Genomic DNA, 22,293 nt, shown 5'->3' with positions numbered 1-22,293 from the left:
CCCCATCTAGGCCCATGCGGTTTGGCTCCCATCCGCAGCGGTTTTGCTGGGCTGGGTGCAGGACTTGGCCCTGTCCTTGCAGCACGAAGGGAAAGAAGCCCAGGCAGAGCTGGCCTTTGGGATGTGGCCACTGGGTCCCACCCCAGGAGCGCCAGCGGCACCCATGGGTGCTGAGCCTCCCAGCACCCTCAGCCACGGGAGACTGGGGACGGCTGGGGGTGCCACCATGGTGTTACCTCTTGGCCAAGACCCCTCTTTGGGGCAGATTTGGGTCCCCGTTGCCTTCAGGAAGTGGCACGACAGGCAGCATCTACTAAAAATGATAAAGAGTAAGGAAAACCACCCCAAAAAATCCCAAGAGCAAGAAAGATTTGGGTTCCCAGCTTTATACAACCCCCCAGGGCTGGTCTCACCTTTCCCCACCATCGCTTACCAAACTGGTCCCCTCCAGACACCGATGGGCAGGATCAGTCCCCTGGTTATTCCACCATCATCCCCCAAATTTGGGGTACCATTACCCCAATCCCCTTCCCTACCCCCTCAATGGATCTCTTACCCTGGTGGGGTCCCTGCTCTGGGCTCTCTCCGGGCTGGGATCTGACCACGGAGTGGGGGACAGCTCGTCCTTTATAATGTCCCCGAGGGAGGTGGCACCTCCGAGGAGGTGGAGCTCCTCCACGCCAGCAGGACCCATCCTGCCCGTGTCAGCTCCCCGCACCTCGAAAGGGGGTGCAGGATTAACCCAGCGCCTGGTCCCCGCGATGAGCATCTTATCCCAGCCCTGGGGAGGTGGGCGACCCAAGATCACCCCAAAATAATTGGGAAAGGGGCAACGCCAGCACAGATGCGTGACTGACTTTAAGCTGGACATGCATGGGATGGAGAAACTGGGGTGTTAAGCCCAGCCCGTCCCAGGATGCAGGATGTGACCCCCAACATCTCCTGCAGCAATGAGGACACGAGGCTGAGCTGGGATGATGCTCCAGGCTGACAGGAGCCTCCGCATCTGGGCATCGAGGTCCTAAAAAGCACCAGGAGCTGATAACTGGGGTTTTTTTTATCCACACTTATCTCCCCAAGACGCATCCCAACCCTGCCTGTGGGGGTCCGGGCACCCCCAGACCAGCTGTAGGGGCTCTGGGATGGCGATTTTCCCCTCCACCCCACACCGCAGCGGGACGGCAGCCGGGGTTGAGCAGCTGGGATGTCACACAGCAGATGCTGAGCCCCGTTTCCCACCCAGTAACACAGACCCCAGCACTTGGCTTGTCCCCACCAGGGACCAGGACTCACAGGCTGCCCAACCCCAGGTGGGTGACACGGACCCGGCTGCCCTCCCTGCCGGCCACGCTAAGTGGCAGATTTCGAAGCAAGGCAGAGGGGACAAGAAGAGGTCACGTCTTTCGGGCCCTGGGCTGCCTAATTCCCAATTAAGCAGGCGCAGGGAGGGACCGAGGTAATGGTCTCGATAGACGTAAGATTTGTCCGCAGCAGAGGAATTTATTCAAGGCAGGAAGCTCTTAATTGCGGTAACGAAGGCAAGGGGTCAGGGTGAGCAGGACTCTGCATGATTGCATCAGCCTTCGGCCCCATCCTCTGTGCCATTTCTCCGGGGGGGTCCTTCACCTGCTGATGACATACATGGTCCACGGCATCACATTCAAGCCCCCATGTGCAGCTCCAGGGCAAAAGCAATGGGGAAATTCGGGTTTTCAGGCCTTTGCCGATGAGGTTTGGTGTTTTCAGGACGCCTCGGTGCTGTTAGACAAAAGCAGGCGAGGATGGGCTCTGTGTCACCAGCATCCCAGAGCAGGACAAGCCCAGCACTGAGCATCCCCCAAAGGCCAGGCAGAGATGCGTGGAAAGGAGCAACGCGGCGTTTCCCACCCCAGGTGCTCCTGGAGGACAATACTGGTTTGGTTTCCCCCCGCCACCAGATGGGATTTGAAGCCAAGGGACACACAAAGCCCCTGCTCACCCCACTCCCGGGAGGACACGTCCCACCTGGCCACAGAGATGCCTGCCTTCATCCCTACCCAACCCACGTCGGTGAGGTGGGACAAGCCACAGCTCGGCAGCCCTAAGGGGTTGGCAGAGAAGGGACCCCAGCCCCAAACAGCATCCGCAGCCTCCGCACGTTTCCCCTTTCCCGCCATCGGAGTCATCACCAAGGAGAAAACCAACACCTTGGCCTTGACCTCACGTCCTCGACCTCTGGCTATTAGCAGAGCCCTTCGGTGTGGAAAGCAATGCCTTATGGTTTTTAAGGGAAATGGGTGACGCCGGTGCTGGCATGCATAAGCAGGAGCCAGCACTATATATACACGACCGCTCGCCGGGATGAGAAGCCAAAAAATCTCCGGACCCCACAGCCATGCCCTGCAAAGCGCTCGCCGTCTGCCTCCTGGGGCTCCTGGCTCTCTCCTCCGCTTGCTATATCCAGAACTGCCCCATCGGGGGCAAACGCGCCGTCCTGGACATGGACATCAGGAAGGTACGTCCCTGTGGGCCGGGAGACCTCCTAACCCCCTCCTTCCCTTCTCCCAGCCTTCCTGGGGCTTCCACAGGGAAGATGCTGGCAGGAGGGAGGAAAGGACCATGGGAAAGGTTCAACCTGACCCCAGATGTTTTCTCTACTAACTCTCCCCACACCTTTCTTCCCTGAGCAGTGCATGCCCTGCGGTCCCAGGAACAAGGGCCACTGCTTCGGTCCCAACATCTGCTGCGGAGAAGAGCTGGGCTGTTACATCGGCACCTCCGAAACCCTGCGGTGCCAGGAAGAAAACTTCTTGCCGACACCCTGCGAGTCGGGACACAAACCCTGTGGAGGCAGCGGAGGGAGCTGTGCGGCCCCCGGCATCTGCTGCAGCAGTGGTGAGGGCAGCGCCGGGTCCGCGTCTCTTTTGGGACCCTTATCACGGGGGTCCTCACACACATGAGGGGGAATTCAGAGTTATGGTATAGAAGTGGGAGAAGGGACGTTCACCAAGGGACTTTCTTTGTCCCATCCATCTGTCCGTCCATCTCCCCAACAGCCAGGGCCAGCACACTCAGGGTAGACTTGATCCTGACCCCAGGGAAGACGCTAACAGACCGTGAGGTTTCAAGGAAAGGGAGAAAGCAGAGAGCAACCAAATTGAGGGGACTGAGCAAGCGGTAGGATTCCTGCGGCGCACAGCAGCCCATGCCCCCTCCTGCTTTCACGATGGTTTTCCAAAAATCCCAGCCTCCTCCCTAAGTTAGACGCTACCAGAGATCCTGCTACAAATGCTGGGGAGCTACAGGGCACCAAGTGAACACGATCTCGCTCGATGTGATTAAAAAACAGCAGGGGGGGGTTCTCCGAGGGCTGGTTTGTGCCATCTTATTTCACGCGGTGCTTTCCCCTTTCTCTCCCCACACAGAGGGCTGTGTGGTTGACTCATCCTGCGACCAAGAAATGCTGTTTGCGTAGACCACCCGGGAGAGAAGAACCTGCAGGATCCCTTATCTATCGAGCTGTACCAGCCTCACATCAGGCCAAGAACAGACAAGTCAAGCTCTGTGACTCAGATTTAAGTGATGATCTTAATTAGAAATAAAGCTTGTACAGAAAAAAAAAAGTCTTGAGTTTTTTGTGCGCTTGCCTGCTTTAGGTGCAGTCTCAGGAGGGCTGGCTGGAGAGAAAAAAGCTATTTTTAGGAAAGCATAAATAAAAAATAAGGATTTAAGGTTAATTCCTGCAGCTGGTGTCTTATCTGAGTGAGGGAGGGCAGAGGGACCTGTGGTCAGTCCGCCTGGGTTCTGCTGAACCACAGCAAACTCCAGGCTGGTGTTAGGCAGCCCCAAACCAGCGGGTTTGGGGCAAAGCTGAGAGAGCAGCTTGGTCTGCAAGACCACAGTAAGCCAGAAGCACCAAAGAGGACCCAGAGTAACTACAGAATTATCTACAACTTAAGCCCCAGGGGATGAGTAAAATAAGGCTGAAGGGGGGAATAGAAAAGGAGACACATAAAGCCACTATCATTTAGGCATCCTCTGCACATTTGCTCATTTAGCCACACCAACAGATGTGCAAAGGAGGGTTTAAAGTGTGAACAGGAAAGACGGGTCCCTCCACCACGGCAGAAACCAGAGGAACAACAAATTCTTTCCCCCAACAACAAAAAGCGGAGGGTCAGCATTTCCTACAAAGCCATTCAGACCTCGTTTTCCTTCAAAAGCATCTAGAGGGGTCGACATGCAAACAGGGCCAGGGCTACAACGGGGAGCTCAGAGCCAGCATCTGCCTGGGACCATTCCTGCTTTCCCCCCACTACATGCTTTGTGTGAAAGCAGGAGGGATCCAAACACGTGGGAGGTGGAATCGCAGAGAGTCAGAGCAAGAGGCACAGGAACACCAGCAGCTTCGCCGCCGCCTCGCAGGGCTGAGACAGACTGCTGGTGCCTCTGCTGCTGCCTCTGCTGCTGCCTCTGCTGCTTGTGGCAAGCCCAAGTTTCTCCCTCACCCTCCTTCCCGCAAGCACTAACCCTTCAGAAGAACCACAGCCAGACGCGCAGGCTTTCTCCAACAATTCTGTGGGCCATTTATACATTAAAAGAAAGAAACCAGTTCGTAAGCAGAGCCTCTGGGCAGAAACCAGGCCAGCACCGCTAAGACAACACCGTCCGTTTGACAATCCGCCCCTCCTTGTCGATGGCGAAGTTGTAGTTGCGAGGGTTGTCCAGGCACTCCTCGATCCGCGCGTCCAGGTTCTCTGGAGTGATGAACGTTTTGGCTTCCTCCTGAACGAAGAAGTACTGGCTCTTAATGCACGTTAGCGAACGAGTCACTATGGGCAACGCAGGAGCTGCTGGTGGCCACAGAGCTCATGGATCTCCAAGAGACCCTGAGATGGCACCAGCATCGCCAGGATCTCAGCAGGAGCCAAGTCCAGAACGAGGAAACCTTTATTCTCTCACTCAGGATTATTCCACCCTGTTTTCAGAGCTCTCACTCAACCTCTATCCCATCCACATGCTGTCAACACTCCTGGAAGGTGCTAACACTTGTGTTCCCAGCTACCAACACAAAAAAAATCTCAGGAAAATAAGCCTACGGCTTCCACATTGCTCCCACAGGCTGCCATCAAATCCCTGCTGGCAGCGTTCCTCCCAGGAGGCACCAGCGGCTCTTACCTGCAGCTGGAGAACTTCCTTCTCCTTCTCTTTCAGGAAAGCCTCCACTAGCCTGGCCTTGTTCTCAGCAGCCTGTAACTTCCGCCTCTTCCGTTCTTCCTCTTCTTTCCTAATTCGTTCCTCTCTGCCATACGGAAAGAAAAACAAAACAACAAGGCTTTGGTGAATGCTCACACTCTGCCGGGTGGCACTTTGGTGAGACACACTAATCCCTTGGGATGCAAAGCCACCAAGTTTGCAAGTTTGAGCACAGACAGAACAAACGGGAAGGAGCAGAGCGGTGGCACCGGGGAAGAGAGCCCCTGCTGTCCCCAGTGTGGGGACGAAAAGAATTCCCCTCCTGGGAGAGAAAAATTAACACAAAAGCTTTCAAACAGACCGGCACTGACAGGCGTGCTGTGGACCTGAGACCTAGCAGGGTTTAGGAGCTCCAAGTCGGAGCACGCGATTCTTCCAGCAGGACCTGGATGTGGAAGCTCGAGTGCTTTGTGATGGGCCAAGGGACAGCTGGTGGGGACGGGACAGCCGGGTTTTTCCTTTTAACCTTCTCCCACTTTTGAGATTCAGCAGATGCTGATTTTCTTGGAACCACTGACACGCTTCCCATGTCTGACCAGAGGATGGCTCCCTGGGAGCGGCGCAGGAGGGAACGTTGAGAAACTTAGCGGGAAGTCATCCAGAGTTCCAGAGCTCGGTGACTTACACCTCAGCAGCGGGAGGGGCTGGAAACATGACCTCTGGGCATGCAGATTTATTTTAAAAAGGTCAAAATTTAGGTCAAGTGTCTCTGTAAAAATTAAGCCTGACTCTAACCGACCTGGGTGTTGAATGTAGTTCTGCGCAAGCAAAAGTCAAAGCCACGAAGGGAAGCAGCCCCCTCCCGACTTTGTGTGGGGCCAGGCTGACCTGCGTGCCCGCTGCCGGGCATTCTCTGCCTCGTTCCAGGCCATCAGGCGCTGGTGCTCCTCTGTCAGCTCCGCTGAGTCTTCCTGGGACAGCAGCACTTCCCGCTTCTTCTGCAGCACCTCAGCCCTGAACTCGGCCCTACCGAGGGGAGGCCACTGAGCTCTTGCCCAGGGCTGGGCGCCTAGGAGGTTCTCCCAAACCTGCCCCATAACAGAGCCAGCCCCACCACCCTCACCCTCCCCTGCCCCACCACAGTCCCAGTCCCAGTCCCACTGCCCTAGCCCTTCCCTACCACACAGTAACCTGGGGTCTAGCCGCCCCTGCTCCAAAATGGCCCCAGACCCATAACCCCTCCCTGCCCCACAGCCAGCCACAAGCCCCACAGACCCACATCTAGCCCCCCAACCCACCTCTGCACCACAACAGCCCCAAATGGCCACAAGTCCAACCCTCCCCTGCCCCACTGTAGCCCCACAGCCCCATAACCAGACCCCTACTCCAAAACCAGCCCCCTGCCCAGAGCCACAGTCAGCCCCCCCGCCCAGAGCCACAGTCAGCACCCCCACCCCTCCCCTGCCCCACAGTCCTATATCCAGCCCCCTGCCCAGAGCCACGGCCAACCTCCCAACCCTCTCCCATAGCCCTGTATCCAGTGCCCTGCCCCATAACCACCCCCCTGCCCCATACCCAGCCCCCTGCCCAGAGCCACAGCCAGCCCCCCACCCCTCCCCTGCCCCACAGCCCTATACCCTGCCCCAAAACCAGCCCCCTGCCCAGAGCCACAGACAACCTCCCAACCCTGCCCCACAGCCCTACACCCAGCCCCCTGCCCCAAAACCAGCCCCCTGCCCCATAACCAGCCCCCCAAACCTTCCCCAGCCCCCTGCCCAGAGGTACAGCCAGCCACCCCCCGACCCTCCCTGCCCCACAGCGGCCCCAGGCCCGGCCTCGTAACCCTCCCTCCTCCCCGGACGGGTACCGGAGGGCACCGAGGACCAGCCGGTGCTGCCGGTACCGCTCGATGACCACCAGCAGCTCCTCGGGGTCGACGGGCGGCGGCACCTTCAGCCGCGACGCCTTGGACTTGGCGGGGGGGTCATGCCGCGTTTTGCGACCCCGCGCCGGGATTAACCGCGGCCACCAGGCGGGACCGGGACCGGGACCGGGACCGGGACAGAAGCCGGGAACGACTCCGGGTCCCGGTAGGACGGCGGGACCCAGCGCGGCCCCAAGGACCGGCCCCGCTCGGCGGCAGCGCCTCAGCGCCGGCAACATGGCGCCGAAGGGCGCCGCCCGCGAAGCATCATGGGAAAGGGAAGGCTGTGAAGGGAGCTTGGCGGGAAATGTAGTGCGGGGGGGGGACGACGGACAGAACCCCCCAAAAAGGAGACAGAACCCCCCAAAAGGAGACAGGACCCCCCCAAAAAGGAGACAGGACCCCCCCAAAAGGAGACAGAACCCCCGAAAAAGGAGACAAGACCCCCCAAAAGGAGACAGAACCCCCCCAAAAAGGAGACAAGACCCCCCAAAAGGAGACAAGACCCCCCAAAAAGGAGACAGGACCCCCCCCACACCCAGGACACAGCCCTCTCCGTGGGACACAGCCCCCCCCCCAGCCAGGAAACAGCCCCTCACCTCAAAAAACGCCCCCCTCCCCATGAAACACGGCCCCCCCCCACGGGACACAGCCCCCCCACCACAGGACATGACCCCCCCCCCCCCACGGTACACGACCTCCGCCCCCCCCCCTCACAGAACAAGACACCCCTTCCCCACAAGACATTTATTCCCCCCGAGCCCATTTATTCCTCGGCTTGGCGGGGGCGGGGGGGGGTGTCTGTCGGTCCCGGGGGGTCTGTCAGTCGGTCCCGGGGGGGTCTGTCGGTGGGTGCCGCTCAGCGGCGGCGCAGCGCAGCCCCCTGTGAGGAGCGGGGCTGGGGTCGGTGGGGGTACCGGCCGTGTCCCCCCCGTGTCCGTGTCCGTGTCCCCCCCCCCCCACTCCACTCACCAGCAACGGCTCCTCACGCCCAGGGGGGCACGGGGGGGGGCGGCAGCGAAAGAACGGGACCGAGACCTGGGGGGGGGGGATATAAAAACCCACCCGGGGGGGGATATAAAACCCCCGGGATGGAGGTGGTTAATGAGGGGGGGTGGATAATTTGGGGGGGGGGGTAAATCTGAGGGGGGTAACTTGGGGGGGAGATAATCGCGGGGGGGGTAATCTGAGGGGGGGGTAATTCGGTGGGGGAGATGGTTGTGGGGGGGGTCGTGGGGGGGTGTAATTTAGAGGGGGGGAACTCTGTGGGGAGATAGTCACGGGGGGGTAACTTTGGGGGAGGGATAATCCAGGGAGAGGGATAATCTGGGGGGATTATAACCCCGGGGGGTGTTATAATGCCAGGAGTGGGGGGCTTTTACCCCTGGGGGGGGCTACAAACTGGGGGGGTTGGGGTGTCACCCTGGGGGGGGGAATAAATCCTGGGGCAGGATGGTAGCCCCAGGGCAGGGGGACACGACATGGGTGGGCATTGCCCTGGGGGGGGATCATCACCCTGGGGGGGGGAAATCATTACCCTGGGGGGGGAATCATCGCCCTGGGGGGGGGCACAGGGCCCTTACCTGCAGGGCCCGGGGGGGTCCGAGGTCCCGTTTGCCCCCCGGGTACCAGCCGTGGGACCAGTGCTGGCCGGGGCAGCGGGGGACGGCGGAGGCCAGCAGCAGCAGGGCCAGCAGCAGCAGGGACCCACGGGGTGCCATGGCTGGGGGGGTGTGTGAGGACAGAGGGGTCCTTGTCCCACCGGCACCCAACACAGTGGGTGCCCCGGGGGGGGGCTGCTGGGGTGGGTTTGGAGATGTTGGAGGGGATGAGCACCCACGGGTGCTCTTTGGGGTGGGTTTGGAGATGTTGGAGGGGATGAGCACCCATGGGTGCTCTTTGGGGTGGGTTTGGAGATGTTGGAGGGGATGAGCACCCATGGGTGCTCTTTGGGGTGGGTTGGGGGATGTTGGAGGGAATGAGCACCCGTGGGTGTTCTTTGGGGTGTGTTGGGGTTGGAGATGTTGGAGGGGATGAGCACCCACGGGTGCTCTTTGGGGTGGGTTTGGAGATGTTGGAGGGGATGAGCACCCACGGGTGCTCTTTGGGGTGGGTTTTGGGATGGAGATGTAGAGGGGATGAGCACCCATGGGTGCTGCCTGGGGTGTGTTGGGTTGGGAGATGTTGGAGGGGATGAGCACCCACGGGTGCTCTTTGGGGTGGGCTGGGGGATGTTGGAGGGAATGAGCACCCGTGGGTGCTCTTTGGGGTGGGATTGGGGCTGGAGATGCCAGAGGGGCTGAGCACCCATGGGTGCTGCCTGGGGTGGGATTGGGGTTGGAGATGCAGAGGGGATGAGCACCCATGGGTGCTGCCTGGGGTGGGCTGAGGATGGAGATGCAGCGGGTATGACCACCCATGGGTGCTCTTTAGGGTAGGTTGGGGATGGAGATGCCGGAGGGGCTGAGCACCCATGGGTGCTGCCTGGGGTTTGGGTCCACCATGGACAGACCCCCCGGGGGTGCCATTAGGGTCCTATTTGGGGCGAACAGGACCCACCCACCCACTTACCCCAGGGTCCCCGTGTGCCCCCAGCACCCCCCCACCCAGCACCCCGCCGCCGGGGCAGCCTCACCTGGCCGGGCGGGTGACGGTGGCGGCGGTGGCCGGCTGGAGCGGTGGCCGGACCGTGCTGGGCACCGCTATTTGTAGGGATCGGCCACGGTGACGTTGGCCACCGCTCCCACGGGGGACCGTGACCATGCTGATGGCGTTGGCCTCCCCGTGCCGGCGCCTCCTTCCTCCTAAATCCCCTTGGCAATGCGGGACAGCACCCTGACACCCCTTTTTTTCTTTTTCTTTTTTTTTTTTTTTGGGGGGGGGGTGTCTGCCCTGCTGACCCCGCTCTGGCTTGTCACCCAGGGCTGGGGAGGGTGGGGGGTCTGGGGAACCCCCGGGAATGGGCTCATTTCTCGACGCAGCTCCCGACGGCTCGGAAAGGGCCGGATCTGGATCCAGCCCAGAGGGTCCCCAGCCCATGGACAAGACGCCCAGGAGCTGCTCTGCAGCCCCCAGGGGGATGCTCTTGGTGAAGGGGGGGCCGGGAGGGGAGCAATTCTCTGTGCCTCAGTTTCCCCACCCAGCCCCAGCCCCAAATTTCACCGGTTCTTCCCTCATTTCAGGTTTATCGCTTCCGAATCGGAGCCGGATGCTGGCAATGGCCACGCAAACCAAAGCCCCCGGCTCCGGGGGATGCGACGGAGTCCGGGAAAGGGATTTAGGCAGGATCTGGCCCCGGATTATCTCCAGCAGCTGCTTGTGCCTCTGCTATTTGCAGTCAGATGCGGCAGGATTGGGCCACGGCAGACGCCGCAGTGAGAGGTCGGGGCAGCTCCCCAGCCCCCAAAATTCCTCCGTCCCCGCAGCGATTGTGGGAAGGAAGGAAAAAAGGGGCAAAAACCTCATTAATATTATCGGGGAGCAGCCAGCGCCCAGCGGGCGGAGGCACTTGGGGTGGTCCGTGTCCATATCCGCCACCCCCCGCCCCAGTCCTGGGAAATCCTACCTGGATGGAAAAACTAAGCTGGAAAACTCGGATACCCCGACTCAGGGCATGCCTTTTCCCATGATTTGCTAGATTTCAACCCCATGTCCCTAGAGTATTCCCTTGGCTGGGCAGGGATGTCACTGTCCCCCAGCCCTGCCACCCCCCCCCACCCAACCACCGCCCGGGGTGCCCAGCCAAATCCTTGGGGTGAAATCTCCGCTCCGAACCCAGTTCTCCCAGTGCCTCCAGGGGGGATGGAGCTCCCCCAGTTAACCAGGGCATGGTGCCCCCAACTGCAGGAGGACCAAGGAAGGCATCTCACCAGACACCTCTTTATAACAAAAAAACCTATTAAAATCAAGCATATTAACCTATTTTTTTTTTAATATTGAAGTGCTGCACCCCTGGGTCCTCAGGACTTCTCTCTACCCTTAGGACTTTTCTTGACCCTTTGGACTCTTCTTGTGCCCTGGCCCACCACCAGTGTTAGGGTTTCCTTACACATTTCTTCTTCTGGGAGGGGAATGATAAAAATCGGCAGTTATTTTTTGCCTCCTTTGATAAACCAAATTCATCTCCAGGATGGAACCTCCAGAGGAAAAAAAAAAGGAAAAACCTCTAAACTTGTCTGGAGGGCGGCAAGAGCATCCCCCAGGCTGGAGAAAGGTCTCCCTCAGCTTTAAAAACCTGCGAGTGCTTTACCAGTGACCGTTTGGAGACCTTCTTGAGGTCTTAAACTGCAAGAGGGTAGGTTGAGATTGGACACGAGGAAGAAATTCTTTATGATGAGGGTGGTGAGACAGTGGAGGAGGTTGCCCAGAGAGGTTGTGGCTGCCCCATCCCTGGCAGTGTTCAAGGCCAGGTTGGATGGGGCTTTGAACAGCCTGGTCTAGTGGAAGGTGTCCCTGCCCATGGCAGGGGGGTTGGAACTAGGTGATCTTTCAGGTCCCTTCCAACCCAAACCATTCTGTGATTCTATGATCTCTTGAGACTCTAGGAGAAATAATCTGAAATCTCCTCTGGCATCTAGGGATGGAGGTCCCCTGGTCCAAGGATGGAGGCAAAAACCTGCAGCACGTTGTCAATTCGAGACTGCTCAAAAATTTCTCTTTCGCTGCTGTTATAGACCAAGAAGAGGGAAGGGTCTGGGTGGCACTTGGGAAGAGACACAACGGGTGAGAACACGGAGCTCGGACCACGCGGAGCCGCTTTATTCTCCAGCCAGAGCCCCCAGACCCCATGCAGCAGCATCCCTCGCTGCTGGGAGCCCACCGGTACCGATCCTCCTGGAAGGGACCAGCGGGGACGGCAGGGCCACTGCGAGCATCCTTGGCTTGGGGATGCAGGGGTCCTGCTCTGACCCTGATCCCCGCGGCAGGTCTAAAATCTGGCACCAAACACACGGACGTTTCCTTCAGGGAGCAAAAACCCTTTTGTTTTTCTGGGGTTTGTTTTTTGGGTTGAAATCCCAACGGTTGCTGCAATGGTCATTAGAGTTTCCAAACCAGCAGCACGTGGTGGCCTGACCCTGAAGGAGGAAACTTTTCTGCTTTTGATACAAAAATTGGGGTATTTATATATATACACACACACAGAATAAGCTTTTTTTTTTTTCTCCTTTTTTTTTTAAAGAGCTGACCAGCAGAAAAATGTGAAACCATTTCCCTGCAGGTTGGAAAAAGCTTGTGCTTGTGGGGTTTTTTTCAGATGAGATCCAGGATATCTTTTTCTTCTTTTTTTTTTTTTTTAAAAAGGCTTTACTCCCTCAAGAAAAAAAAAAAAAGGATTTACAAACAAAATAACAGCCTGTATCAACTCTCCAGAAGAGAGATGGTATGACAATATTAATCCAAACATCACGCTATTTAATTCCCCAATAAAACATTGGAAAAAAAGGAGCCAACAGTATCTGCACTAACACTTTGCTACATATAAAATCTCCAGCTAATATGAAGCTTATGGTACCAACCTCTAAAACAGTTAAGATATATACACATATTTTTTTGGGGGGTATATTAACAAACAGAATATTACAAAATATTAAAGAAGGCAACTCTTCTGTCGTTTGTTTCGGGACATGGATTTTTTTTTTCTTCACTTGAAGTTGGCGTAGTCTGAGAAGGCGTCGATATATTCCTGCACCACCTTGTAGCAGAATTCGTACTGTTCCTGCGGGATTCGGGGAGAACACAGTGTTAGACCAAGAAAATCCACACACAAGACACAATTTGATGCTTCGTGGTCTGCGGCAAGCTGGGACCAGGCATGGTCAGGTGTCCTCAGCCCAGACCGAGGGCAGGAACTGGATTCTCACCCGTGAGCAGGTCCCATCTCCTTTGTGCCCCCAAAAACCAGGCTGCCCCCCCCTCCTTGCTGGGGTGCCATCACCAGAAGAAACTCTGCTTCCCCCTTCCTCTCTGAGGTCCTATTTTGACCCCAAAAGACTTTTTTTGTAAATCCCTGAGCATCCTTGCAAACCCCTCTTGCGAGACCTCATCTAGTCCTGCCTGCTCCTCCCCGCCCTGCCACACTGCACGCCCAAGCCCATCCCACAGCTGCTCTGGGACAGGTTTCCAGGTTCCTGGAGCCCCTAAATACGTGGGCTGTGGCTGAGGATGTCTCCAAGGAGGCTCCTACAGCTTGTGTCAGTGTTCAAAAGGGGCTCAATGCCTTCAGCCAGTCAAGCTCCACTCTTCCAGATGACTTAACAAGAGGAAGGGGAGATACATCCTGACCCACCTCCATCCCTTATCTTTCACAGAGAGAGAAAACCTTCAACCGAGGAAGTTTTTGCTCAACATTGAGTCCCCAGCCCATTCTTGCTGAGGTCTGGGGTGGCAGGAGGAGCGTGGGGTGGGCTCAGCTGTGCTTACCAGTGTCTGCACCATATGCGGCCTCTGTAGTCTTAAACTCTTCACTGTCTGAAAGACGTCGAGAATCCCTTCTGCCTTCACCCTTTCCAGGACAGTGCTCAGCGCACAGAAGGTGCCTGTTCTTCCTGCTCCAGCACTGGCAAAGAGAAACCAGAAGGTAAAGGAAAACGTCCGTCCTGACCATCTTGGTTTTGCTCCAGGGACAATCCACAGGGGAACCACCGGAGAACTGGAGGAGCCACTGGACCTGTCCCAGCCTCACCCAGTTTCGCTAGGACATGCACTACAAGACTGAAGCCTCTTTGCTTAGGCAAGCAGGAAAACCCCGTACCACGTCTGCCCGGGTTGCTCCTGCTCAGCCCAAGTCTTCTGAGGGACCTTTGACCATCTCCCAAGCGCCTTGTAGAGCAAGTCCCCTTGGAGGGGTGGCCAACCCCTGCTCCATGCGGGCTTTACCTGCAGTGCACAGTGATCGGGTGGTTGCCAGACTGCTGTTGCTGCTTCTGCACAGCTGCGATGATGTTGATCATTCCCTTCCCGTCCCCGGGGATCCCAACTTCTGGCCAGCCGTGGAAATGAAACTGCCGAATCTGTCGGCTCTTGTTTTCCTGGTGGAAGAGCACAGCTCGAGGTCAGTAAGTTGGTGGGAGACCCGTACCAAGAAACCCACCAGCTCAGGGCTTTGGGAAAACCAGCGGCTTAGGAAAGCTGTCTGCTTGTGGAGGGGAGGCATTCCTGTGACACGGAGGAGGGCAGGATGTAGGGAAGGAGGAGGGAGGCCGCGTGGTGGGCACAAGGACAAGGCAGAAGGAGTACGAGGGTTGCTGGGTGGCAGCAAGGCAGAGGGGCTGCATGACAAGTGATCAGCAGGACAGGAACCCTCAGGGGTGGGAGGTAAGCGCAGGGAACAAAGTGGAATTGCAGGGGATGGACGCTACTTTGGGATGATGGGGAGACGATGGAGCTGAAGATGCCAGAGGGAAGGTTCAGCACTTGCAAGAGGAATCGCAAAGCACCATAAACATCAGCGAGGGTTAATGACAGCCAAACCCAAGAGCACCCAGAGCTTCCCACAGGGAGAAGGCCAGACTCTTACCCTGGTGTTCGTTACCAGCAGGTCCCGCACTGTATAGCTCTCGCACTCCTCCTCTTTTTTCAGCTCCACAGTGATGTCTCCATAGGACACAGAGCCGTCAGATGGCCAGTATTGGGCACACTTCTCCTGAGAAAGCATTACAGGAGGAGACAGGCTGAAGACCCCATATTTTTCCCATGGGCTTGAATAGAAGAAGTCTTCTCCTGCGGCTGGCAGCTGCCCAAAACCAGGTGGGATCCCACAGGCTTGTTACAGAGAGGAGCTGCCCACTGCACCCAAAGCTGATTTGAGAACTGAAGGTCCAGAGTTGTTTTATCGAACATCTCCCCACCCTGGGTCTAAAAACAACTGGATTCTTTGCATTAGAAGTAGAGGCCAAAATATATTTCCTGCCAGAGAAAGGGTGAAATAGCACCCAATGCATGTAGCGCTGGCAGTGCCAGGGCCATCGGGAGATTTTAAGGGGTCTCATGGATTTATTTTGCTGGTGCTTAAATGCAGCTATCCTTGGGCGCTTACCTGGCCTCTCTCCTCCAGCTCCGTTAGCATCACTATGGAGCAGGATTTCCACTCCCAGATCATCCTCCAGAAGTCCTCTATCGTGTGCTGCAGTGGTCCTTGGCTAGCGATATAGGAGTCCTTCTGGCGATAACCCTGCGATTTGAAAACAGGGTTAGCGGTGAATCGGCAGCGCCTGGATGCTGGCAGCAGTGGGAGGAACACTCTTGGACACAGACGGGTTGCCAAGCTCAGTTAAATTTTGGGAGCGTCATGACCGTCCATGTGAAAGACCACAGCCTGGGCAGAGAAACCTGCTCTCACACTGGGCTACATCCCCACGCACAGGTGTTACACCGCTGCTCGGCAGCCGAGGTGCCATCAGCAAGCACTTTACTGTGGTAAGACCTTTGTTTTTAAAGAAACGCAGCAGGAGGAGGATCATATCCTCTACACATGTGTGGCCTTATCCATTTGGTGAAGAAAGATTTGGGTTTCAAGCACTCCTAAGTGATGTTGCAAAGTCTGAGTGCTGTAGCAGAGCCTTGCCTAAGCTTCAGGTACTTCAGGTATAATTTTTACTGGGGATTTCTGGAAGAAGTAAGCAAAACTAGATGGAACTAGGTGATCTCTAAGGTCCCTTCCAACCCAAACCATTCCACTATCTATGATCTATGAAAACCAGTAGTAAGTCTGATTGACTGGCTCTTCCACAGCCACAAAGTGCTTCTGTTTCCAAAACCCCTCCAACGTTCCCCTGTGCCCTCGCTGCAGACTGTGACTAAAGACGCTTCGTCATTTGGAGCCTGTCATTTAAGCAAAGTTCAACAGAGGCAGGAAATTGAATCCTCAACAAAAATTGCTTACATGACATTTAAGCTTTCTGATCTCAATGCAGAACAAGGCGGCTGCTCCCAGCTGCATTGTGTCGGATGCTCACGCAGCCAGAGCAACCTGTGGGGACCCAGCAAAGGAGATTTCAGGGAGCAATTAATTTGGCATGTTATAACTGGGAATATGCTGGTTTTACTGGTTCAACCCATGGCAGTAATTGTCCTTTGGGGGAAAAAAACCCCCTGCCATTAGGAGATGAAAATAGAGATTGGGCTAGAAAAGAGCAGGGCTCTGTCACTTAGCCAGTGCTGGCATCACTGCATGAAGATAAATACTCATACGAGATGTCTCCCTGAAGTCAACAGGATTACTCACGAGAAAAGGATGTGCAATCACTTACCTCCTCCTCAGAGTGAGGAAAGCACTTAACCTCTCTGCCTCGCCTCTTCCCGTCACCCAGACAGGTATAATGGGATTGACCTGGTTTTTCTCAAGGGTTTTGGGATCTGTGTATTGCTCCATTACCTAATCGAGTGGATGTTTTCTGACCAAATGAACAGTGCCATATAGCAATCATTTCCACAGCTATGTGCATCCGCTTCTCCAAAGCCATCATCAGAGCCCCGAGTTGCAGAAGTGAGACCAGGATTCGGAGGCTCTGCTCAGGCTCCAGCTCTCCTCTCCCACCATCCGTGGGTCACAAGGAAACTATATACAGAGGGGTTTCTTGGAGAAAGAAACCAGCACCATCCAGTGACACAAAGCAAAGTCAAGTGGAAAGAGCCTTACGAAACCCAGAGAAGGAGTGTTTTGGGACAAATCCTTTCCATAGGAAGCAGTGTGAGGTAAAGAGTTTCCATTGGGAGAAAATGGAAAGAAGATTAGAGAAGACTCACGTCAATGAAGGAAGCGTTTACGTAGTCTGTGTTCTCTTCACCTCTCTTCACTGGAATGATTACTCGGTTGAACTCATCTGAAACAGAAGTGAAATGATCTGAGTTCTTGGGAACACCTTCAAAGCATGGCTCCTTGATAACCATGCATGGCCTTTAGCTGGGAAGTCACCAAGCTCTAGGTGAGAGGACAGAGATATGGGAAGGGGAGCCCTGTGTTTACAGCACCCAACTGGGACAAGGATGCTCAATTCTGCCTTCTGCCATGCCCTGGTTTGGGGAAGGAGAAGTGGATGCTGAGGACTCCAGGAGCAGGACCTGCTCAACACAGGGACCCCCTACACAGGGACCCCCTTCTCCCTCAAGGCAGAAAGCCTCAGCAGCATAAACGTGCTGAGAAGAAAGTCATGGCGGCGACAGGGCAGAAAGAAAGCAAGAAAGCCCCGGGAGCAGTGTTATATTTGCCCATGAAAACCCACCTGCCCTTGACTCTGCCCCGTTCCTTCATGCTATCCCGGCTTGAGCAGGGCGTTGGACCAGATGATCTCCAGAAGTCCCTTCCAACCTCAGCCAGCCTGTGACTCCACTACTGTGGGTACAAATGCCTCTGTCTCGACAGCTCCTGAGCACTCACAGAATCACAGGGTGGTTGAGGTTGGAAGGGACCTCTGGAAGTCATCTGGTCCAACCTCCCTACTCCAGCAGGGCCACCTAGAGCTGGTTGCCCAGAACTGTGTCCAGACAGATTTTTAGATCTCCAAGGATGGAGACTCCACAACCTCCCTGGGGAACCTGTGCCAGTGCTTGGTCACCCTCACACTCAAAACGTGTTTCCTGATGTTCAGTGTGTGCCCATTGCCCCTTGTCCCGTCACTGGGCACCACTGGAAAGAGCCTGCTGTCTTCTTTGCATCCTCCCTTCAGGTATTTATAGACATTGATGAGACCCCCCTGAGCCTTCTCTTCTCCAGGCTGAACAGTCTCAACTCTCTCAGCCTTTCCTCCCAGCAGAGATGCTCCAGTCCCTTCGCTGGAGTCTCTCCAGTATGTCCACATCTCTTTTGTACTGGGGAGTGCAGTGCTGGACACAGTGCTCCAGGTGTGGCCTCACCAGTGCTGCGTAGAGCACAAGGATCACCTCCATCGACCTGCTGGCAATATTTTGTCTAATGCAGCCCAGGACACCACTGGCCGCCTTTGTGGCAAGGGCACGTTTCTGGCTCACATTCAGTTTGGTGTCCACCAGGACGCCCAGGGCCCTTCTTGCCAAGCTGTTTTCCAGCTGGGTGGCCCCCAGCACATACTGGTGCCTGGGGTTGTTCTTCCCCAGGGGCAGGACTTGGCACTTCTCCTTGTTGAACATCATGAGGTTCCTGTTGGCCCATTTCTCCAGCCTGACTGCTGTCCCCAAAACCACCCAGTCCCCACACCCACCGGCCGTGCTTTCCCCAGGCAGATAAACAAGTCTTACATGGAATTATCTGAAGCACCCTGTTCTTCTTCATGTTTGCCGGCAAGTTGCCCGTTCTCATCTTGTCATTCTGAATTTTGATTGAAGTGAGCTTCTGCAGAGGAAGAAATGAAAGCAGGGACAGCTTTCAGAGCCACCCAGTGCCACGCAAGCACATGGTGGTCCCTGCAGCCCAACACCATCTGAGCGGATCCACCAGGTCAAGAACGATGCTCACCTTGAACTCCTCTTCCAGCCCGTTGCTGCTGGTCCCTGGCACTTTGTTGTAGATCTTCTGAAGGTGGATCTCTAACGAGGTCACCTCCAGCTCTGTGTCACCGTAGAGATAGTGCTCCAGAAGTGCTTGGTATATAAACACATACTGCATCTGCAAGGGTTGCAGGGAGAAGCCGTCAGCCTCTGCTCCACGCTCAGCAAGTGCATCCCGGTTCCCATGCACATGCTGGCTGCAAACCCACCGCCCCACTGCCCACCCATGCTTGCTGGGCACATGGCACCTCTCTGAGACCCCAGAAAAGTGGGTAACAAACTTTCTGCGGCTGTACGGGGACTGGGACCTTATTTGCTACACCACACGAAGCTGACATGACACAAAACTTTCTCCAAGTCTGGAAAAAAGGAGGCTGAGGGGAGACCTTATCGCTCTCTACAACTACCTGAAAGGAGGTTGTACCGAGGTGGGGGTCAGTCTCTTCTCCCAAGTAACTAGCAATAAGACAAGAGGAAACGTCCTCAAGTTGTGCCAGGGAAGGTTTACATTGGATATTAGGAAAAATTTTTTCAGCGAAAGGGTCATCAAGCATCAGCACAGGCTGCCCAGGGAAGTGGTGGAATCACCATCCCTGCAGGTATTTAAAAGACGTGTAGATGTGGTGCTTAGGGACAGGGTTTAGGGGTGGGCTTGGCAGTGTTAGGTTAATGGTTGGACTTGATGATCTTAAGGGTCTTTTCCAACTTAAACGATTCTATGATTCTATGAAGGGGATTAAAAAGAGCAGGACCCAGTGAAAGGCTCACTTGATGCAGCATCCTTCCAAAATGAGGGATGATGCTCAGCCCTCATGTAGGCTTCACTGCAGGCCAGGGACTGACTGCACAAAGGAAATCTAACTCCAGTGAGCAAAGCCCAAAGGAAACTGCAGCAGAACACTTACATCTGTCTGTACCATCTGGCAGCGCTGAGCCCGGATCCGGCTCACGAAGCCGTATACGTCCACCTTCCTCTCTGCGTGCATCATGTCCAGCATGGCATCGATGACGATAAAAGTGCCCGTGCGTCCTACGCCGGCACTGAAAGAGCAGAAGGGACAAGCAGTCAGTGCAGCAGTGTTGGGGTCCCTTGTAGAGTGGCCGGGAGCGAGCCAGACGCTTCCCAGCAGTGAGTAAATAGCAAAATCTGTTTTGGAGATGAGAGAGGTCCTCAGCCTGGTGTTCACTGTCGCCTGGGTTTGCAGACTGACGCACACAGCATCTCCAGCAACCACCGTGAGTGGAGTGCATGAAGGCACCGAGCAGGGTGAGCCAAAGCGAAACCTGAGCTAGTTAAGGCTTCCAGAGTCTCATGGGCTGCCTGTTCCTACCAGCTGCCTGCTGCTTCTTCCAGTCACCCTCCGTCACTTGAAGGTGAGCCTGAGGGGAAGCCTTGTTTCTATGCTGGTATCTTAACCATTAAGAAGAAGAGGCCAGCAGATGTTATGGAAAGACAAAGCTTTTTATCAGCTGCCTCCCGAGAAGAAAGCTGGAAAGGTTGACTTGGGAGGCTGCAAATGTGATCATCATCTCTGCCTTTAACCATGGGGCCTTCCCTCATTGAAATATGGACAGCTTCTGTGGCTCCCCCAGGCTTGCTGCTGTGCCTGAAACCACTCCACATGAGGTGAAACACTGTGGTCCCCATTCCCAGGCATGCTGTCAGTTGAGTACTGCCTTCTCGCAACAAGGGATATTGGCCTCTTGTGCCCAGGGCAGTGGAGAGATGCCAAGGGAGATGCCACCAACGCCCAGCAGTGGTGTTAAGGTTGGCTCACTCGGCATCCAGCTAACCCAAACAACCACTCAACACGAGTTGTAACACCATCACATCGCTGATTCCAAGAAGTTCCTTCAATTCAGATGCATTTTTTTTAACATTCCCATGTGGAACATTCCTATTTAACATGGGAAAGTTAAACAAAAATAACAAAAAAAGGCCTAACTGAAAAAAAAATCCTTTTACTATTTAAATAAGAGACGCTTTCCAAGTGACCCAGGAGACGCAGAGGTCAGCTGTGACCAGGACATACCTGCAGTGCACTACTATTGCCCCTGCGTATTGGGGATTACAAGTCTTCACCTTCTTCAAGAACTTCAGCATCCCGATGGGGGTGAAGGGGACCCCGAAGTCAGGCCAGCTGGTGAAGTGGAACTGAGTCACCAGGCGCTGAGGCTTCTTGTTCGTGACGTCGCCGACCTGAAGGGGAAACGTGTATTCAGGTTAATGATAAATACTCAGATTTGCCTTCTTTCCCTAAAAGCAAGGGCAGAGAGGGAGCTACAGCCCCAAGACTGAGCTGGGAGGCTTAAGAAGTACTAGCATCCAGAAGCCGAAAGGGCACAGGCCCAGGCTCCGGGGCCAAATTAGTCTCTAAAAGCATGACATTTTACTTGCCCAGCGTCACATCCCACATCCTAGGGGTGAGAGATGCCAGCCTGGCCTCGGCTGTGGCTCCAATCTGGCAGAAGCTGCTGTATTTCATTCCCAGCCAGCTCAAACAGAAGCTGCTGCTCCATCTTTTCCCACACCTCTGCTCACAGCATCCTCAATTAAAGGCAGGGGAGGAAACCACCCTCGTCCAGGCTGTTGGAGTGAAGGGCGAGGCTCAGGAGAACCCCACTTAGGGTCCAGACAGATTTTCAATCACCAGCTCTTCCTTGCCGGCCTCCGAGAGCAGCAGGAAAACAAACAGAATGACTAAAGCATCCAGAGCCTCCTTGGAGGATGAGAAAACGTAGCGACAGATGGGAAAGCAATCAAAAGCAACGCATATGGCGCTGGATTTTGTCTCAGCTCATGGGATAAATGTGATTATTTGCAGGCGTTAAGTGTCTGTGGGTGACAGCAGGAACTGATACTGGTAACAGCAAGTGCTGGAGTGTTAGAGGACTGAATTTCAGCCTTCGCATCCATCAGCTTCCCTGCTCTCAGTACAGCCATGCTGGTACCTGCTGGGAACAGGCTCCCAGGTGTTTAAAGTGAGTAAAATCTTAATAGCTCTGGTTAAAAATGGATGCTGGGGTCATTTCATCCCAACTCTGCTCTCACAGCACCTCAGAGGAGTCGAGGACCATGCCAGCACCTGTTGGATGCCCAGCGCAGAGAGGGGAGGGATGGGATGGGATGGGATGGGATGGAGATGCAAGCCCTGGCACCTGCTGGATGCAGAACTTCCGCACGGTGTAATCCACCAGGACAGTCACATCCTCCACGGACACTCGGATGTTCCCGTATGTCCAGCAGCCCTGATCCGGCCAGTACTGAGCACACTTACACTGCAGGGAGAGAAAACAGGCACAGGTGAGCTCTAGTCCCTCAGAAGCCTGGGACCAGCTCCAAGACATGCCCATGGGCATGAGATATGCCAGATTCGGACAAAGTTGGGTTAGACACCAGCCCATGAAGCCTTCTGGCACCTACCTCTTTCCTCTCTTTCAGGTTGGTCACCATGACAATTGTCGCTGTGTTTTGCTCCCAAATCATCCTCCAAAAATCGTTCACGGTTTCTTCCTTTGGTCCTAAGGGGAAGGTAAAATGAAATGTGGTCTTTGGGATCAACCCCTCAAGCACTGAGACCAAAACCCAGTGTATGAAGTCACACATCGTGGATGATGCAACACATTTTTTGCCAATAGATGTCAGCACAGGAGGTGTTTTGGTGTCCAGGAATGTTGGCTAACCCAAGGAACAATCCTATCACACATGAGCTGGGTTTTTTTGATATGTTTTA

The 22,293-nt window shown here is 55.4% G+C and overlaps 4 protein-coding genes across 11 annotated transcripts in view; 1 reads left to right on the top strand and 3 right to left on the bottom strand.

The window, feature by feature from the left end:
• The first annotated feature begins 2,374 nt into the window (after positions 1 to 2,374).
• LOC104313184 (neurophysin 1) lies at positions 2,375 to 3,454 on the top strand. Its single transcript, XM_009912011.2, has 3 exons — positions 2,375 to 2,494; positions 2,670 to 2,874; positions 3,405 to 3,454. The coding sequence occupies exons 1-3, from the start codon at positions 2,375 to 2,377 to the stop codon at positions 3,452 to 3,454; spliced, it is 375 nt and encodes a 124-aa protein (XP_009910313.2).
• A 1,087-nt stretch (positions 3,455 to 4,541) lies between these two features.
• On the bottom strand, positions 4,542 to 7,374 carry MRPS26 (mitochondrial ribosomal protein S26). The gene is made up of 4 exons (XM_069796834.1): positions 7,043 to 7,374; positions 6,064 to 6,201; positions 5,158 to 5,281; positions 4,542 to 4,764 (listed from the first exon to the last, which is right to left on the bottom strand). Exons 1-4 carry the CDS (start codon positions 7,336 to 7,338, stop codon positions 4,633 to 4,635), a joined length of 690 nt encoding a protein of 229 aa, XP_069652935.1. The 5' UTR covers positions 7,339 to 7,374; the 3' UTR covers positions 4,542 to 4,632.
• A 485-nt stretch (positions 7,375 to 7,859) lies between these two features.
• On the bottom strand, positions 7,860 to 9,766 carry LOC138687770 (progonadoliberin-2). The gene is made up of 4 exons (XM_069796860.1): positions 9,735 to 9,766; positions 8,683 to 8,822; positions 8,072 to 8,137; positions 7,860 to 7,982 (listed from the first exon to the last, which is right to left on the bottom strand). The coding sequence occupies exons 2-4, from the start codon at positions 8,818 to 8,820 to the stop codon at positions 7,959 to 7,961; spliced, it is 228 nt and encodes a 75-aa protein (XP_069652961.1). The 5' UTR covers positions 8,821 to 8,822; positions 9,735 to 9,766; the 3' UTR covers positions 7,860 to 7,958.
• Positions 9,767 to 12,490: 2,724 nt separating this feature from the next.
• The window catches only part of PTPRA (protein tyrosine phosphatase receptor type A), a 129,348-nt gene continuing 119,545 nt past the window's right edge, over positions 12,491 to 22,293 (bottom strand). For all 8 annotated transcript variants that reach the window (XM_069796691.1, XM_069796716.1, XM_069796706.1 and 5 more), the window contains 12 exons: positions 21,984 to 22,081; positions 21,719 to 21,838; positions 20,593 to 20,759; positions 19,465 to 19,600; positions 18,528 to 18,677; positions 18,311 to 18,404; positions 16,844 to 16,920; positions 15,135 to 15,269; positions 14,616 to 14,741; positions 13,976 to 14,127; positions 13,520 to 13,655; positions 12,491 to 12,815 (listed from right to left, as the gene is read on the bottom strand). In XM_069796691.1, coding sequence (XP_069652792.1) covers positions 12,741 to 12,815; positions 13,520 to 13,655; positions 13,976 to 14,127; positions 14,616 to 14,741; positions 15,135 to 15,269; positions 16,844 to 16,920; positions 18,311 to 18,404; positions 18,528 to 18,677; positions 19,465 to 19,600; positions 20,593 to 20,759; positions 21,719 to 21,838; positions 21,984 to 22,081 — 1,466 coding nt within the window. In that variant the 3' untranslated portion in view covers positions 12,491 to 12,740. The remainder of the gene's footprint in view (positions 12,816 to 13,519; positions 13,656 to 13,975; positions 14,128 to 14,615; positions 14,742 to 15,134; positions 15,270 to 16,843; positions 16,921 to 18,310; positions 18,405 to 18,527; positions 18,678 to 19,464; positions 19,601 to 20,592; positions 20,760 to 21,718; positions 21,839 to 21,983; positions 22,082 to 22,293) is intronic.

The sequence above is a fragment of the Haliaeetus albicilla genome, chromosome 1 (assembly GCF_947461875.1).
Source record: "Haliaeetus albicilla chromosome 1, bHalAlb1.1, whole genome shotgun sequence".
Taxonomy (NCBI): Eukaryota; Metazoa; Chordata; class Aves; order Accipitriformes; family Accipitridae; genus Haliaeetus; species Haliaeetus albicilla.
Note: the sequence above shows the minus strand (reverse complement) of the source record. Positions and strands in the feature narration are given on the sequence as shown.